This window comes from Mus caroli, chromosome 11, assembly GCF_900094665.2.
Source record: "Mus caroli chromosome 11, CAROLI_EIJ_v1.1, whole genome shotgun sequence".
NCBI classification, from domain to species: domain Eukaryota; kingdom Metazoa; phylum Chordata; class Mammalia; order Rodentia; family Muridae; genus Mus; species Mus caroli.
In genome coordinates, this window is record NC_034580.1 from 62,578,297 (window position 1) to 62,594,378 (window position 16,082).

The 16,082-nt window shown below is 46.9% G+C and overlaps 1 protein-coding gene across 2 annotated transcripts in view; it reads right to left on the reverse strand.

The window, feature by feature from the left end:
- Window positions 1-1,755: 1,755 nt before the first annotated feature.
- Window positions 1,756-16,082, reverse strand: part of Usp43 (ubiquitin specific peptidase 43) — a 61,572-nt gene continuing 47,245 nt past the window's right edge. For both annotated transcript variants that reach the window (XM_021177354.2, XM_021177353.2), the window contains exons 14-15: window positions 15,798-15,962; window positions 1,756-3,222 (exon numbers count right to left, since the gene is read on the reverse strand). In XM_021177354.2, the coding sequence (XP_021033013.1) occupies window positions 2,144-3,222; window positions 15,798-15,962 (1,244 nt within the window). In that variant the 3' untranslated portion in view covers window positions 1,756-2,143. The remainder of the gene's footprint in view (window positions 3,223-15,797; window positions 15,963-16,082) is intronic.

Here is a 16,082-nt window from a genome sequence, read left to right on the forward strand (position 1 = left end):
AGTCGAGTCTCAGGTTACTAAACCATCCCCAGCGCTTGCCTGCCCTAATTTGGTTTGAACGGATTATTTCAGAGTGGGCAGTGAGCAAAAATCCTGGCTCTGGTAACTTAGTAGCTGTGTGATCTTAGGTGGATTAAACTCTGTGCCTCAGTTCCTTCTTCTGTAAAGCAGAGTTAACAGTACCTACCCCAGAGGATTATAATGAGGGCCAGAAGGATGCTCAGTGGGTAAAGGTGATTGCCACCAAGGCCTGATGACATGGGTCTAGTCCCTGGGACACACATGGTGAAAGAACTGACTCCCATAAAGTTGTCCTCTGATTTCCACATGTGCTCTGTGGCACAAAGGTGCCATTGTGTACACACACACACACACACACACACACGATGTAACGGATCTTTTTTTCTTAAAACAACTGGGAGGCACTCATAATCCCGGAGTCTAGGTCATTCCAAGAGAGGCCCGGGTGCAAGCCTGAGTTACGACTCAGTTTTAGAGAGCAAAGCGAGATTGAGCTTGGTGTCAGCCAGGAGCCAATGATCAGCCACATCTTCCATATCACAATTTAAGAACTGAAGAAACTTGGGCTGCTAGGGAACTTGTAGCCCCCGGAGGGTCTGGCTGTTGGGTCTTGAAAGGCAAATTGTCTTTCTCACTGGGGAGAAGAAGGAATCCCGTTCTTCCTGATTTAAAAAAAAAAAAAAAAAGCTGTAGAGACATGCAACAACGCACACGGTGGTCTGGAGGACGACTGCATTCCTGTGGCCAGCAGTCTTGAAGAAATATCCCGTGAGAAAGGAAACACCCTCCAGAGAATGTTTACCTGAGAGGCTGCCAATGAGCTGCTGCTGGCCCCAGTCCTGGGTCTAGGCTTTGCAATGTCTTTGTAGGAAACAGTAAGATATTCCTAGACCAGGTCCTGAAGTGCGGGCAAATACACAGCAGCACACCGGCGATCACAAGGTCAGCCAGGCAGCCTCAGACTCACAGGTGCTGGCCCCTTCCAGAGAGAGAAAGAGGCCTTCCTTAGTCTCCTTCAGAAACAGCAAGTCAAAAGCTAGACACGGTGGCTCATGCCTGTAATCCTTCAGAAGGTTGAGGCAGGAGGATTGCCAAGAGTACAAGATTTGTATGGGCTACCGAGTGAGACTCTTGTCTCAAAAATATATACAAATTTAAAACACCTTTAAATGAAGGAAAAGAAAGGATGGATGGAGGCACAAATAATTTTAATTAAGAGCTTTTTTCCCTCAAGTTTCAGAAACAACACAGGCAACTGCTTTCTGATAGATAGCAACAAGCTGTGACTGACTGTGCAAAGCACCAGGAATGAAGTGAGTCACTTCTCAAATTTCAGTAATTCAGTCCGCCATTTGCAAGTTTCACAAACACAATTTTTATTAAAATTGTGCATAGATCTCATATATTTTTTTAAAAAAAACTTCTTTATTCTGATATCAAAATAGTTATCTTTTTAAAATACCGTGAAAAGCTGTAATACAATTTTGTTGCTATATATTAAATAACCTTCCTGAAATATCAGTCTCTTCTCTCCCATCTCTCGCCGCCACTGTCACACTCTATTTCTTATTCTTTTCTTTTTGGCATCTTTGACACTTATCCAAGACAAGCATGAAAAGGAAAAGATCTTTCTTACAAGCCCTTTATTTTAAGAATATGAAAGGAAAGAATGGGGAAAAGGAGGGAGGGAGGGAGGGGACGAGGGAGAAGAGGAGAGAGAGAAAGAAGGGAGAATAGAAGAAAAGAAGCAGGGCTTGTAAGCTAGGGGCACACAAGCTGGGAGAGTGAGTATCTGCCGTGACACCAGAGTCTTTTTAGTAGACTATGGCAGGCCCTGGACTTCCATACACCAAACACGAATTTTAGCCTTGTCATGATAATTTGGGCTTAGCAGCACCATCTAGTGGCCAGGCTGTATCAAAACCCAGCAATGGGAACCCAACCACTTTGACACTGGGTTATTGGAATATGACAAGAGTTACAGAGACCAAACTTTTCTTTTTTTGGGGGTGAGGCCACAAGTCAACTGGATTCTAGAAAATCCACTCTGGACACAAGAGCCTACAGATTCTCAGTGCACAGCGCCAGGGATGGCGGCTTCACACAACACTGAAATGTTCCATCAGAAGCTGGACTCGGGTAAGGATTTCTTTCGACCTAAGGAAAGGGTGTGGTATTTCACTCTCTGCAGGGTGCCATAAGAAATCTGTTCCCCAGGAATGGTCCTTTGTGAGGTGCCAGCTGTACTGGCTCGAGGGGGCCTGCTGGCTTTTCGGGGGAGGTGGAGAGAGCTGGGCGCAGATCGGATGTCCCTCTCCGTGTGATTGCCCAGGCCCTTGGCTGGGCTCTCTCGAATCCTGAGGGCAGGGGATGAACCTCGGGCCTGCTCATTCATGGCAGGGCTCAGCCGGTCACTCGCTAGGGAGATTGGGGGCGCTGGTGGTGAGCTCTCGGTCCTGACAGTCCTCTTGTGTTCTTTCTTCCAAAACACAGACTTCAAAAGAGTGAATGTCCCCTGTCCCCTGTCTTTGTCAGGGGCCCTTTCCTCCACGGCAGCCTTAGACTTCATCTTGGGTAAGGTACCTGGCCCATTGTCCTTAAAGTTTCTAAGCAAGCCAGTGGAGGGGGAAGGTGGGCTACTCTGGCTTCCCACCTGGCTACTTCCCTTCCAAGGGGTCATCTTCTGGCCCTCAGGGCGAGCTGGCTTTTCATCCCCCACTGAGGGCATCACAGTGAGGGGCAGATCAAACTTTTTTGGGAGCCTGATATCCTGACTTACATTCCCCGTTCGTGTCCTGGCAGTGTGCAGACTGTCATCTAAAGACCCCAGGGCTGGATGGTGGTTGAGGTGGCATGAGGAAAGGGGCACCCCAGTTGTTCCTTGCCCAATGGCTCGACCACTGTCTTCACTTTTAGCAGGAAGGGTGCCATCTGACCTCGGTGATGCTGACATCTCATCCCCACCAGCTGTACGAGTCAAGAGCGGCACAATGGACTGGCTGGTAGAACGGGGTCTTCTTCTGGACTCTAGGTATTCCACCAGTTCAACGGATGCCCCGGGACGTTTCTCCCTGTGTCCAAATGACCACCTCAGGGGCATGGTCTTGAAGGGCCCATGCCTGGATCGGGAAGCAGGAGATGCCTTCATGCTGATACTTCGGCCACCAACACCCCGAACCAAAGGTCTGGTCTCAACTCCTCCTGAAAAAGACACGAAGACCATGAGCACCTGCTAAGGGATACACGCCCTGCCAGCCTTCAAGCAATGGTGTATCTGGGCAGACACATAATCAGGTCTGGGCACAGTGACCATAGCACAAGCCAGATACACAGGGGTCCTTGCCTTTCAGGGCCACCAACGGTTTCATCCATGATCTCATAGAATTCATGTACACATTAAAAACCTACAGGGGAAGCCACAGGCCAAGAACACACAGCCTTTTTGACATCCACAGAGGATTGCTTCTAGGATCTTCTGTGGGTGTGCAAGTCCCCTCTAATACAATAATGCATATCCTTCCATGGACTTTACATCATTTCTAGATTATTTATGATACTGACACAAAGCAAATGCTATGTAAACAATTGTCATGCTATGTCCCTTAGGAAGTAATCACAAGAAAAAATTATCTGTGCATTTTTAGTAGATATTCTTCACCCTCCCCAGACACTGCCCCTGCCACCTCCTGAGCCTGCCTGCAGTTGACTGAATCAGCAGATAAGAAAATGATGCTGAGGGCTGACTACATCCACGTGCCTACAGCCAGACTACCGAGGGGTTCACTGAGTCAGCTGCCCTGAGATATAACATTATTATCATCTATCTTTAACTATGTCTAAGGACAGAATGTTTACCAAATGTCTCTTAAATTGGGTCAAAACTGGGTACTTCTACTTTAAAATGAAAGGATGTCTGTCACATTTCCCATACTGAGCCCAAAAGAAAACAAAGTAACTGTAGGTTTCATTTTGTCCAATTTACCAGTGCTGCCTTTGTGTCTTATTGTAGTTTGCAATTGCCTGTAAATAGCTGGGAAAGTGGTTTTGGTATATAGTCTTAAGTGAGTAGGTTAGAATCCTACAAGGCACGATGATTCAACTTGCAGACACATGCACACAGACACACACACACACACAATGTACTATGCATGCATGTGAAGACGGACATACACAGCAGGTTAGAGAAACGGATACCCAAAGTGATGAAATGGGGAGGGGCTGAGGAGTGTTGCTACTTCATTACTCACTTTCCTAATTCTTTTCTATAGCTCAGCCCTTCTAAAAAGAACATACGATGATCAGCATCCAGTGCCCTTCCCAAGCAGTGTCACCATCACCACACTGCTGAGACTGCTTGGCGCCTGAGACGCACTGCCCCTACTCCATGTAGGCTGCGTGCTAGTTGGTCAAGTACATAAGCACGGTGCTGGCAACCACAGCTGGCTGCTGACCATAAGTTACTCATGGAGTTAAGAGTGTTATCAGCTGAAGGCTTACATCCCTCCCAGTCCCTAAATCAAACTCTAACCCCAAGGTCATAGCTTTAAAACAGTGTCCTTATCAGAAGAGGTAGGAGGAACCAGAGTTCTGACTCTGCATCAAAGAAAAGGACTCACCATAACCCAACCTAATTGCCCCCCCCCCCCCCCATTCCATCCTGCAGAGCCATGAGGAATAAACTTCTGTCACTGGTAAGACCCCAGCGTATTTCTGTTACAACAGTCCCAAAGGTCTTTGACAGACACTGACTTTAAAGATAATCAAGGACTTTGGCCACAAAACACCCATATGGGGATGTCCTGAGATGCCCAGGCACACAAGTGTGAGGTCAAGGAGAGCAAAAGTCACAGCGAATGCTGGGATAAGATTCTAAGTGCACAAGGACACTTAGTCTGCCCAGCAGCTGAGAAAGCAGGCCCCGGGGGGGGGGGGGAGGGAAAAAGGACTGAACCAGCCTCAGGCAGATAGCAGAGAGGATTCATGGGGCTCTCGCCTGTCGGGGGTTTCACATGCCATTTTTGATATCTGTTTCTTTAGAGCTTTTCTTTAGACTGGCTAGGAATAGACCTAATTCCACCCCAAATACTTTGTCATTTCAGTTTGCATTGACCTTGTGGCTCCGCCATTCAATCCCCACACCTGGGGAAAGATAAAACACAGCTCTGGAGGCTGGGGTGTGTGTGAAGTTTGCTTGTTCCTCGTCCACCGCCCTGAGAAGGGCAGAGAGGGAAGCTTTGCATCAGGAGGACAAAGCTGTGGCTTCTCGCCCTTCACCAGGTGGAGTGGCCTGGAGCCCTGGCAGGGAGCGAGAGGACCTGGTTGCTGCCGTAAATAACTACTTTTCCCCTCTTCCTGGTGTGGAAGGGCCCTGGGCCAGGGCTGACAGCAACCCACACGACACACACCCAAAGGACCCCTTCAGCTTGCCTCTTTTTGGACAAAAAGCACCCTTTATTTCTTTTCATCTATTTATTGCCCCATAACAGGATCTGAGGGAGTGGGGACGGAGAACCTTAGATAAACTGAGAAGTAAATGGTATAAGCAGAGAGAAAAAGCAGCAGGTACCTTTACGGGCATTGCTCACTAACCAAGCAGCCCGCCGCTTATCCAGTACTGAAGCCTTTCCTCTGGGAGATGGGTCATCAGGGAGCGAAGGAGGAGGATGGGATCCAGGAAGCCTGAGAGCCACAAAGGATCTAGTCTTTTTTGTTTTTTAAAAACATTTATTTATTTTTATTCTATGTGTGTCTGTCTCTACATATATGTGTACTGTGTGAGAGGCTGGTACCTGCCTACAGAGGTCAGAAAAGGGTGTCAGTCCCCTGGAACTGGAGTTACAGATAGATGTGAGCAGCCATGTCATTGCTGCGAACTGAACCCAGGTCCTTGGCAAGAACAAACATTCTTAACCACCGAGCCACCTCTTTCTCCAGCCTAAGGTGTACAGTCTTAAGCTGCATCTTCCTAGAGGTTGGAGACACCCTGCAATAGACAGTCATCTTCTCAGGCCCTACAGGACCCCTCTGTGGTGGGCTCTTTGTCTGCTGAGGCATATAGCCTCCAACCAACCACAGGGCGGCTGCTCCAAGAGATGCCTCCTCTGTTCCCGTCTGTGTACAGACACCTTGATTCTCAAGTCACTTCTGTTCCTTGGGCCAATGATGTGATCTCCAAATTGAGGTCACACCCTCTTCTCCTCATCCTTAGTTCATCTTCAGTGGGTCAAGTACTTTCAATATCCCTAAGGGTTTCCATCACATCTTAACATCCACCCATTAATTTATCCCAAAAATATTTAAGAAAAGCCTACTGTATGCTAAAAACTAATTATTTCAGTGCTTGGGAAAAAATACAAATAGAATCCAAGATGGTGCACATGCCTTTAATCCCAGCAATCAAGGAGACAGAGGCAAGCTAATCCCTGTGAGTTTGAGGCTAGCCTGGTCTACATAGTTTCAGCCCACCAGGGCTATATAGGGAGACCCTGTATTATAACAATAACAAAAATGCAAGTAGAAAGTGGCTGTGCCCTTGGGGTTTGACAAAAACCAAAACATAAGATATTGTGTAACACAGTGAGTGATAAAGGCTACAGTGAACAAGGTGGGGTCAGGAAGAAGAGGAGGGTGGGGCATGAGGAATGAGCAATATCTGAGAGACCTAAGTGAAAGAGGGAGGGAGGGAGTAAGAAAAGGAGGGAAAGGAGGAGGGAGAGAGGAAGGGAGAAAGGAGGAAGGGAGGCAGGGGGAGATCTGAGGAAGATGAGTTCCAGACTTCAGGAGCAGCAGATGCAAAGACCCTGGGGTAGAAGTGAACTTGCTGTGTCAGGTGAGCATCAAAGACAACCAGAGCTGGAACCCAGGAGAGAAGCGCCTGTGCTATGTGCACCCAGGACAGCTTCTGAGCCCCAATCCATATTTGAAGATCTCTGCCACTGACTTTGAATATAAAAAAAAGAAATTCCAGCCCCTCCCTGCTCCTAGTTAAGTTGTTCCGTTTGCTCTCATGTCTCCCGACAGCCTGGCAGCTACTTCTGCATGGACGGCAGAGGCAATCTAGAACAAACTTGACCCCAAATTTCCCTGTGGTGCCCGAGAAGCTCAGGCAATGTCTACAGACAGGCCAGGGCTACTCTTCTTCCTCTGAGACTACGCCAGTTGGACAGAAGTGGCAAGAGAAGGGCTGGATGTCAACCACCATCCCTTGGGAGCCAAAGTCACGGTCCCTTCTCTCACCCCAAGTGTCCCTTCGCTCTAGAGAGGGAAGAGCAAAGCCTTGTGGGCAGAAACAGAAAGAGCAACAACAGGGTCCATCATGGGTGTGGTGACTGACACCTAGAATCCCATCACTCAGAAAGCCGAGAGACTGAGTTCCTGGCCAACCAGCGTTCCACAGTGAGAGTCGGCCCCAAAGTAGAAAAGACAACAGAGAGGACCAGAAACAGAATAACTCAAAACAAAACAAAGAGCAGCAGCCGCAACAACACAGGAGAGCAGTTCCTAAAGACACAGAGCTGCGCAACCAATGACCCTGAGGGAGAGAGACAGCATCAGGGTGTGACCTAACCAGGCCTACAGGGTCACCGCTAAGATCCCATGAGTCAGTAAATAGATAAGAATTATCTCGCATCCCAGCAGGTGTGTAACCAGGAGCCTGCACCTGTCCCAGGATAGCTATAAATATGACTCAGCATACTTGTAAGTGAAACCGTCACATTAAAAGATTGGGCGCCTCTGCACTTGGAGCAAAATGGCAGTCATAAGACCACATGGGAAAACGGAGGAGAGCGAGGAGGTAGAGCCAGGAGCCACAGCAAACAACTAGAGGAATCTGAAGGCAAAAGACAATAAATCAAGGGAAATACAAGACAAAGTCCCAAAGAAAGGCCTGAGTGTGCAGAAGGAAGGCATTTGGGGGCGGGGTGGGGCTGAACACCCAGGCATGTGCTAGAATTTCTGAACTCTGAGGTCAGAGAGAATCTTAAAAACTTCCAGCCAGGGAGAACAAGAGACACTCACGTGAAAAAGAACACTCTGGGTTTCTCACCTGCAGCCCTGGGGCAAGGAGATCGTGGGAAACCAGCTACCGAGGCAGAAAGCAAAGAACTGCAACCCCAGAGCCCCAGGCCAGCCAGGCTACCACCCACTGGGGTGAAGGAAATACTTCTGGCTGCTAAGGACTTAAGAGCTCACGTGCCTGAAGGGTTCTGACGAACACTGGCAGAGCAGAGATCTCAGGGCAGAGGGCAGAGAAGACAAACACAAAACCACAGTGCATCCCACAGTGCATTCCACAAACTGTTCATCCTCCACGGGGAAGGCCAGGCAGCCTCTGAAGGTCAACTCAAGCCAAGTCGGGTACACAGGACCGGAACTCTAGCAGCAGTGGGGGAGAATCTAACTATTGCAGCACAATGGGGGGAAGAATCCCCAACGGGGCAGAGGGAGATGGAGGAAGGGTTTCAAACCTCTCATTGTGGGAAGAATGTCAGGGGAGAGGGAAGGGAAGGACACAGCTCCAGCTCCAGGGTTACTGGAGAAGAGAGAAAAGGCAATGAGGAAGCAGAATGCCTGGCAGGAAACAGCTGGTTTCTTTCTGCCTTCTAATGGCAGGAAAACGTGATTGATCGTCAACACTGAGAAAGCACACAGGAGCAAGGTAGGAAGAAAAGCAGAACTTGCAAATTAATTAGGAAAGGAAACCAACAGCAACCAACTCAACCAAGACCAAGACGAGGGAACAACAGGGAACAACGTAGTCAGGAAAGGAAGAAACCCAGCAAGGAATGCTTTAGCAAAACACTGCACTGGTTTCTCTCCTCCCATCCAGGGTGCTGGATTCTCTTTAAAAATAAATAAATAAATAAAGCATAGGAACACAACCAGGGATGGGGCTCAGTGTCACAGTGCTCCCTAGCAAGCATGAGAACCCTGGCTTACCTCCCAGTACCACAGTGACAACAACAACAACGAATTGGCTCTTTACTTTTGACCTCAAGAACAGGGAGCTGAAGCCAAAAGCTCAATGATGAAGAGCACATAGCTGCTAAGCACCATCCAGTCCAGGGGATGTAACGCCTCCTTCTGGCACCTAGGGGTAATGCATGCATGTGGTATATGTGCGTGTGTGTGTGTGTGTGTGTGTGTGTGTGTGTGTACATTATGCAAACAAAACGTAATACAGAAAGAAGAGACAAAATTATCATTGTGGAGTCCAAGGTGAAAAACAGAGACCAGATAAAGAACAATTACAATGATAAAAATCACAATTTATATATTAAAAAAATCCAATAGTCGGGAACTTTCAGACACTTACTACCAAATAGCTCCCAACACTATGCAACAATTATAAATGTTTACAGAGTACATGGTCACAGCCCAGCTCTGCTGAAGATCTCAATGGGTCTCCTTCATAGTCAGAAGGGAATGGAATCTAAAGCCAGGCCCAGTTGGCTCACACCCATAAACCCAACACTCAGGAGATGATGACAGGAGGTTCAGATTTATTGTTGGCTGTATCGTGAGTTCAAGATCAACCTGAGCCATAATATTTTGCTTCCAAAAACAAAAACAAAACAATAACAAAAAGAGACATATTTAAAGTGACACGGGGGAAAGGACTAAAGCAACCAATTACCTAATATCATATGACAGTAAGCGCTCAAGCCCTCAAAAAGGTACACAGAGCACTTATAAAATAACAAAGCAGACTTTCCTATGAAAGAAGATAACATTTGAGAAGCTCATTCTTGGACCATAATTCGCCAAATTGGAAACAAAGAAAAGACAACCGCACAGTCTTGAATACTTGAAATTCCCAGAGACCATCTCAAGGGGAATGAAAGCTGAAGTGACAGACTATCTGGGAAGGAAGAAGACCTACAAAGCCTTTAACGCCCAAGAAAAGCCACAGAGGATGATTATCAGGCTAAGGATTTGTCCTAACAAGCTGGGGACACCTAAGCGCCGGGGCCCTCTATTCACAACAGTCTCTGGGAAGGACCCCTTGGGAATAGATCTATCTTTCTTCCTTCCTTTCATCCTTTCCATTTTTTTTTTTAAACATAGTTACATCTTCCTGCAGTTGTAAAGGTAGGGTGTTTTAAATATTCCTTTGGCTCTCCAGCACCTCCTTTTCATATTTGCCCCAATTCTATGAGTTGTTTTGTTTTTTTAAGATTTATTTATTTATTTATTTATTTATTATATGTAAGTACACTCTAGCTGTCTTCAGACACACCAGAAGAGGGCGTCAGATCTCATTACGGATGGTTGTGAGCCACCATGTGGTTGCTGGGATTTGAACTCTGGAACTTCGGAAGAGCAGTCGGGTGTTCTTACCCACTGAGCCATCTCACCAGTCCCAATTCTATGAGTTTTAAGCCCCGATAAACTCTGTCTTAGTCAAGGTTACTATTGCTATGACCACACGCCATGACCAAAAGCAAGTTGGGGAGGAAACGGTTTATTTGCCTTACACTTCCACATCCATAGCGCATCACTGAGGGAAGTCAGGGCAGGAACCTGGAGGCAGAGCTGATGCAGAGGCCATGGAGGGGTGCTGCTGACTGGCTTGCTCCTCATGGCTTTCTCAGCCTGCTTTCTTATAGCACTCAGCTCTACTAGTCCACATACAATGGGCTGGGCCCACCCATATCAGTCATTAATGAAGAAATACCAGGGGGGAGGCTCCCTTGGAAAGCAGGGCTCTTCCAATATCCAAGCAGAAGAAATCTGAATGTTTTCATATTGTTGGCAGCTGAGAGCCTCAGAGGATAGTTGAAGGAGCCTGGAAGAAAGCTGCCATTCCTTGCCCTGGTCTGTCTGGCAGAAACAGATGCAGAGGCCATGGATTAATATATATGTGGGCCCATCCCATTGTAGGTGGGGTACCTATGTCTCTGCAGCATCCCCAGGGATGTACCTAACACTTCTCTGAAAACCCCATTGAAAATCTGGGCCATTCTTTGGAGATGCCTCTTAAAGGAAGGGTGTTCAAAACATTTCTCCATGGGAGAGAGGTGCCATGCCTTTTGACAGGGCTGAGATAAACCAATGACTTTCTCACAGGCAGTACTGACAGGAAGGAACAAGCTGGAACCCTTGCTTATAGGCACTCTCCCAAAGGTACAGCCAGAACAATGTGAGAAAAAGAAATACCTGGTGAAAGCAAGATTTGACTGCATCCAGTTCAGTCCCATGGAAATGAACTGTAAGGACTGGAACTGGTTCTCAAGACACACACACACACACACACACACACACACACACACACAGACAGACACACACCTGCAGCATTCCATCCGGTGGTGGAATGGTGGGAACCCAAAATGCCAAACACCTGCACGTAAAGCAGAAGGCAGCAAGAAGACTCTCATCACATGGACCCACTCACTGCTATTGACTGGGACTCTGGGATTTGCCAGGAACTATGTTCTCAGATATAGTGATGGCTGAAGTACATGGAAACAAGCAGCTGGTGAGTGAGCACATAGACCAAGGCCCAGCAATTCCACCCCTAGGGATGGACTCAACGGAAACACAGGCATATGCACAGCAGGAGACATGAGCCCAAATGTCACAGCAATACAGGTCGGGATATCCAGAGCGCTTGGGACCAGAAGTGTGGAAGGTTTCAAATCTCTTCAGATGTTGGGATAGGTAGAATAATGGAGATAGAACCCATCTCTAAACATGAGCTTTTTTATGATATACATACATACATATACACACACACACACACATATACATATATGTATATATATACACACACATACATATATATACATATATGCCATATGTACAAGCATAAGAGTGATTTATGTAATAGTCTTAATAATTGGTACACAAGACAAGATTTCATGGTATGAAATTTTCTACAGATAATGGCATGATATTGGTAAGAGATTTTGTATTTTGAAGCATTTGGAATTTCCAGATTAAGTACACCCAACTGTTACTGTTGATTATAACTCCAAATTGGAAAAAACTCCTAAGTCTAGCCAAGAGAATAAAATGTGACCTGTCCTTACAATGTGGGAAAATCTGGTATGAGAGGCGGTGCCACCTGCCAAATGGTAGACGCCATCCAGAGATAAACCATCATGTGGGCCCCACAGAGACACTGCATGGATTCACAGAGAATCCACCAGTTCTCAGGAGTTGAAAATCTGTAGTAATTCAAGATACTTTCTTTGACCAGCAGAGGCCAGATTTCTCCAGGGCTGACATCTGTGCTAGATCTACAGAAACTTCCACTCCCTAGTGAACGTATGGAGAGCAGAGGTTGATGCCCTACTTCACCCTTCACCCTTTTTCCTAACCCCTGTCTTTGCTTTTAGCCTTTCTCAATAACTTCTGAACAGAGAACTATGAATCTCTGGGTTGATTTTATTTATAAGTAAAATAAATAAAAGAAAAAAAAAAAAAACCACGCACTGCTATGCACACCAGGTGCACCTCCCAAGAACAGTGGTAAACAAAATAAGGCAAACAGAAAGCCCGTACGCCATATGGCTTCACAGGTAAAATTCATCCTTGTAAACGTGCATTTTTACATATAAACCAGACTGACTACAGCCCTGCTCCAAACTCTCCAATAGCTACTCACCGTGCCTGGAATAAAGTCCAACAGGTGTGTCACAGTTGGCCCCTGGCCATCCTTTACTTAACACAGTAAAACTAATCTGGCATAGATTCTGAGAGAGTGGGAAGCAATGAATGAGATAGGTATGAGGGCGTAAGGACTCCAGAGCCACTGATCTACCTTCCTAGCCTTCTACATACCCTCCCTCCTTCCTCCCCTCCCTTCTTCCTACGCCCTTCCATCCTCCCCTCCCTCATTTCTATCCTTCTACCTCCCTCCCTCCCCCCTCCCTCCCTCTCTTCATTGGTGTTGGGGACTAAACCTAATGCGCAGTGCATGGTAGGCAAGTGTTCAGCCATGGAGCCACACCTCCAACACAAAACTCTCTACCTCTTAACCTGGACCATAAATATGTTCACTTTATTCATCAGATGTGCACATATAATTAGGGTACATATTTACTAGTAGTATATTAGTTTAGTAAAAATACCTGCATGTTTTATATAATATGAACTCATAGCGGATATGCTTATATATGTTAAAGTGCATCACACATTAATGCCACAATCACCAATGTTAGCGTAATGTTTCTATATATGTGATATTTATATTTGTATAAATTTCTATTAAGATTTTATATTAAAAACTAAATTAGGAACTAAAGGAAACATACAAAATTTTTAAATTTAATTTGGTCTTTTTGATATATGGCTTCTCTATGTAGCCTTGGGTGTCTTGCAACTCACTCTGTAGACCATTCTGGCCTTGAACTCCCTGAGACCCACCTGTCTGTCTCCCTGCTGCTGGGATTTAAAGGTGTGCACTACCATGCCCGACTGAAAATGTTAAGAGTTATGAGACCACTTTCCTTTGCCCGAAGAGACACACATACACAGACGCACACACACATGCAGAGACTTGTGTCTATAACCATCCTGTCCTCTGCTTTCCTGCAGTTTCTCCGCTGGATGAGGTCACCTGAACATGAGCATGCTGTCAGCTCTTTCAGTCCAGGAAAGCAGACACTGTTCTGAGCCTGGCTTCCTATGCAGCTTCAGCTACTGGCCTTTAACCACGCCGCATAATGAAACACACCCGTGCCATTATTTTCTGCACTGAAACTGGGCTTCTATTCCCTCCCCCCCAGAAATGCCCCTGGGAGAGTCACTGGTGGCCCTTCAGCCAGACAGGTGCTCCACATCCCTTAGTCCTGAACACAGTTAGCCCTTTTCCAGCACTTGGGAGCCTCACCTGGTTTGCTCCCCCTGGCCCTGGCCGCTCTTTCTCAGCTCTATCTCCACCTCCACTCAAGCCCTGCACAATATAGCTGCCAGGCTTGGTCTCCAGTCTGCATTCTGTGCTAGCTTCCTAATCCCCATGGAGAGCTCTGTCAGCCTGTGGCTTTCAGTGCCTGTGTGCTGGTGACTTTAGTCTTTGTGTTTGTGGTCCTCATGCTGCTACGAATACCTTGCTGGAGTCTCAAAATCCCTGTCCTAAATCATGTGGCTTCTTTCAAAACTGACCCAGTTCCTACCCAACTTTTTCCTATCTTACCAACTACACAATGATCCCCCTTGTTAGTTATACCTTAAACCAAGGCCAAGGCATTCTACGTCATTTTCCTTCTTTCATATGCTGCATCCAACACCAGCAAATTCAGTTAGTTCATCTACCATCTGACCATCTCTTCCTCGACACATGCAGCCAGACCTTACAACCACAGACAGTCTCCTAATAGGCCTTCTGCCTGACATACATGGCTGCCCCTGATGGATTCTTCCTGCAGTGGATGGAGTAGACTTTTAAAATGCAAACTTGGGGGGGGGGGGGCGCTGGAGAGATGGCTCAGCAGTTAGAACATTTGCTGTTCATCCAGAGGACAGAGGTTTAATTCCCAGCACCCACATATTGGATTAGAACCTTCTATAACTCCAGTTCCAGGGAATTTGACGTCCTCTTCCAACCTCCAAGGGCACTAGTCACTCCTCACATGGTGCTCATATATCCATGCATGAAAAACATTCCAACACATAGCATAAAACACACACGCACACACACACACACACACACACACACCAGGGCTGGAGAGATGGCTCAGTGGTTAAGAGCACTGATTGCTCCTCTATAGAACCTAGGGAGGACCCACCTCACAACTGTTTGTAACTCTAGTCCCAGGGGGTCTGTCTGACACCCTCTTCTAGTCTGAGCACTGCACTCATGTGATGCACAGACTAACACGGAAGCAAAGCACCCACACACATAAAATAAAAATAAAGGTTAAAAATGTAATTTATAAACCATATTGACTACTGCCCTGCTCCAAACTCTCACTTACTATCCACAGCACTTAAAGTCCAAACGGCACACCGTGAGCTGCCCATCCACTCCCTCAGCCCTCCTCACTCTGCTCTCAGGCTGTGGTTTCTTCTGCCCCTCCCCCGACCCCATGCCCATAGTACATAGCGTCTGCAATGAACATATTCCCAGTCTTCTGCATGAGCATCAATCCTCTTCCCCTGCTGAGGCCTCTACTCATGCCACCTCCCCCATGTAACAGTCAGGGCTCCCTGTATACTCCCCAGCCTCTGCTAGCTCCTTCCCATTTCACCTCTTTCCCTTTGCCCCTGCTTTAAACTGCATTGCTGTGTTAGCTTTCCTATCGGCTCCATGAGGTACTAAGCTCTGTGGGAACAGAAAGAGGATGCATAGTGGTTCCTCAGAGCTCATGAAGATTGGCTCCTGAAGGTGCTCAAATCCCTAGTAGAAATTGTTGTAGTATTTGCATGTAACTGACACATGCCTCCTATGTATTTTATATTCCTGTACATTCCTGTATGCTTTAAATAACCACACAGTTCCCTGTCATACCCAGTGCAGTATAACTGTTACATACATAGTTGTTATTGTTGGGAAATGACAAGAAAATACTCTGCCCATGTTTACAAGTCTAATTTTTTTTTCTGTTACCCATCCATGGTTGATTGACTACCAATACACAACTTGTGGCTCAAAAGAGCCACTGTGCCTGTGGATGGAGGAGGATCATGGATGGATGGAGAGGCAAGTGAGTGTTAGGAAGACCCCAGCACACCTCTTATCAGAACCAACTTTCTGTTCACAATATGAGGTGCCAACACTTTCACAATGAAAAGCAGGGGAAAAAAAAAAGACAGTCAGTCTAACCACATACCCTTGTCCTGGTGGCAGACACCATTGGTGAAAACAGGAGAGTCGGGTACCCGGGCCACGGAGGGGCAGGGGGCAGAGCTCCAGGACAGCAAGCTTCCCCTTGTGCTGTTGTTGAGGCTCCCGAGTCTCATGAGCCAATGATCAGACAAGGAGGAGCTGGTGGAACCTGCAGAAGAAGCAAAAGAGAGATCTGGATCTGGCACATCTCTGAGGAGCCTGCAGGAAGGTGGAGAGTTGTTCTACCACCAGGTTCCCAGGCCCACCCCAAGAGTCCCAAGATGACTCC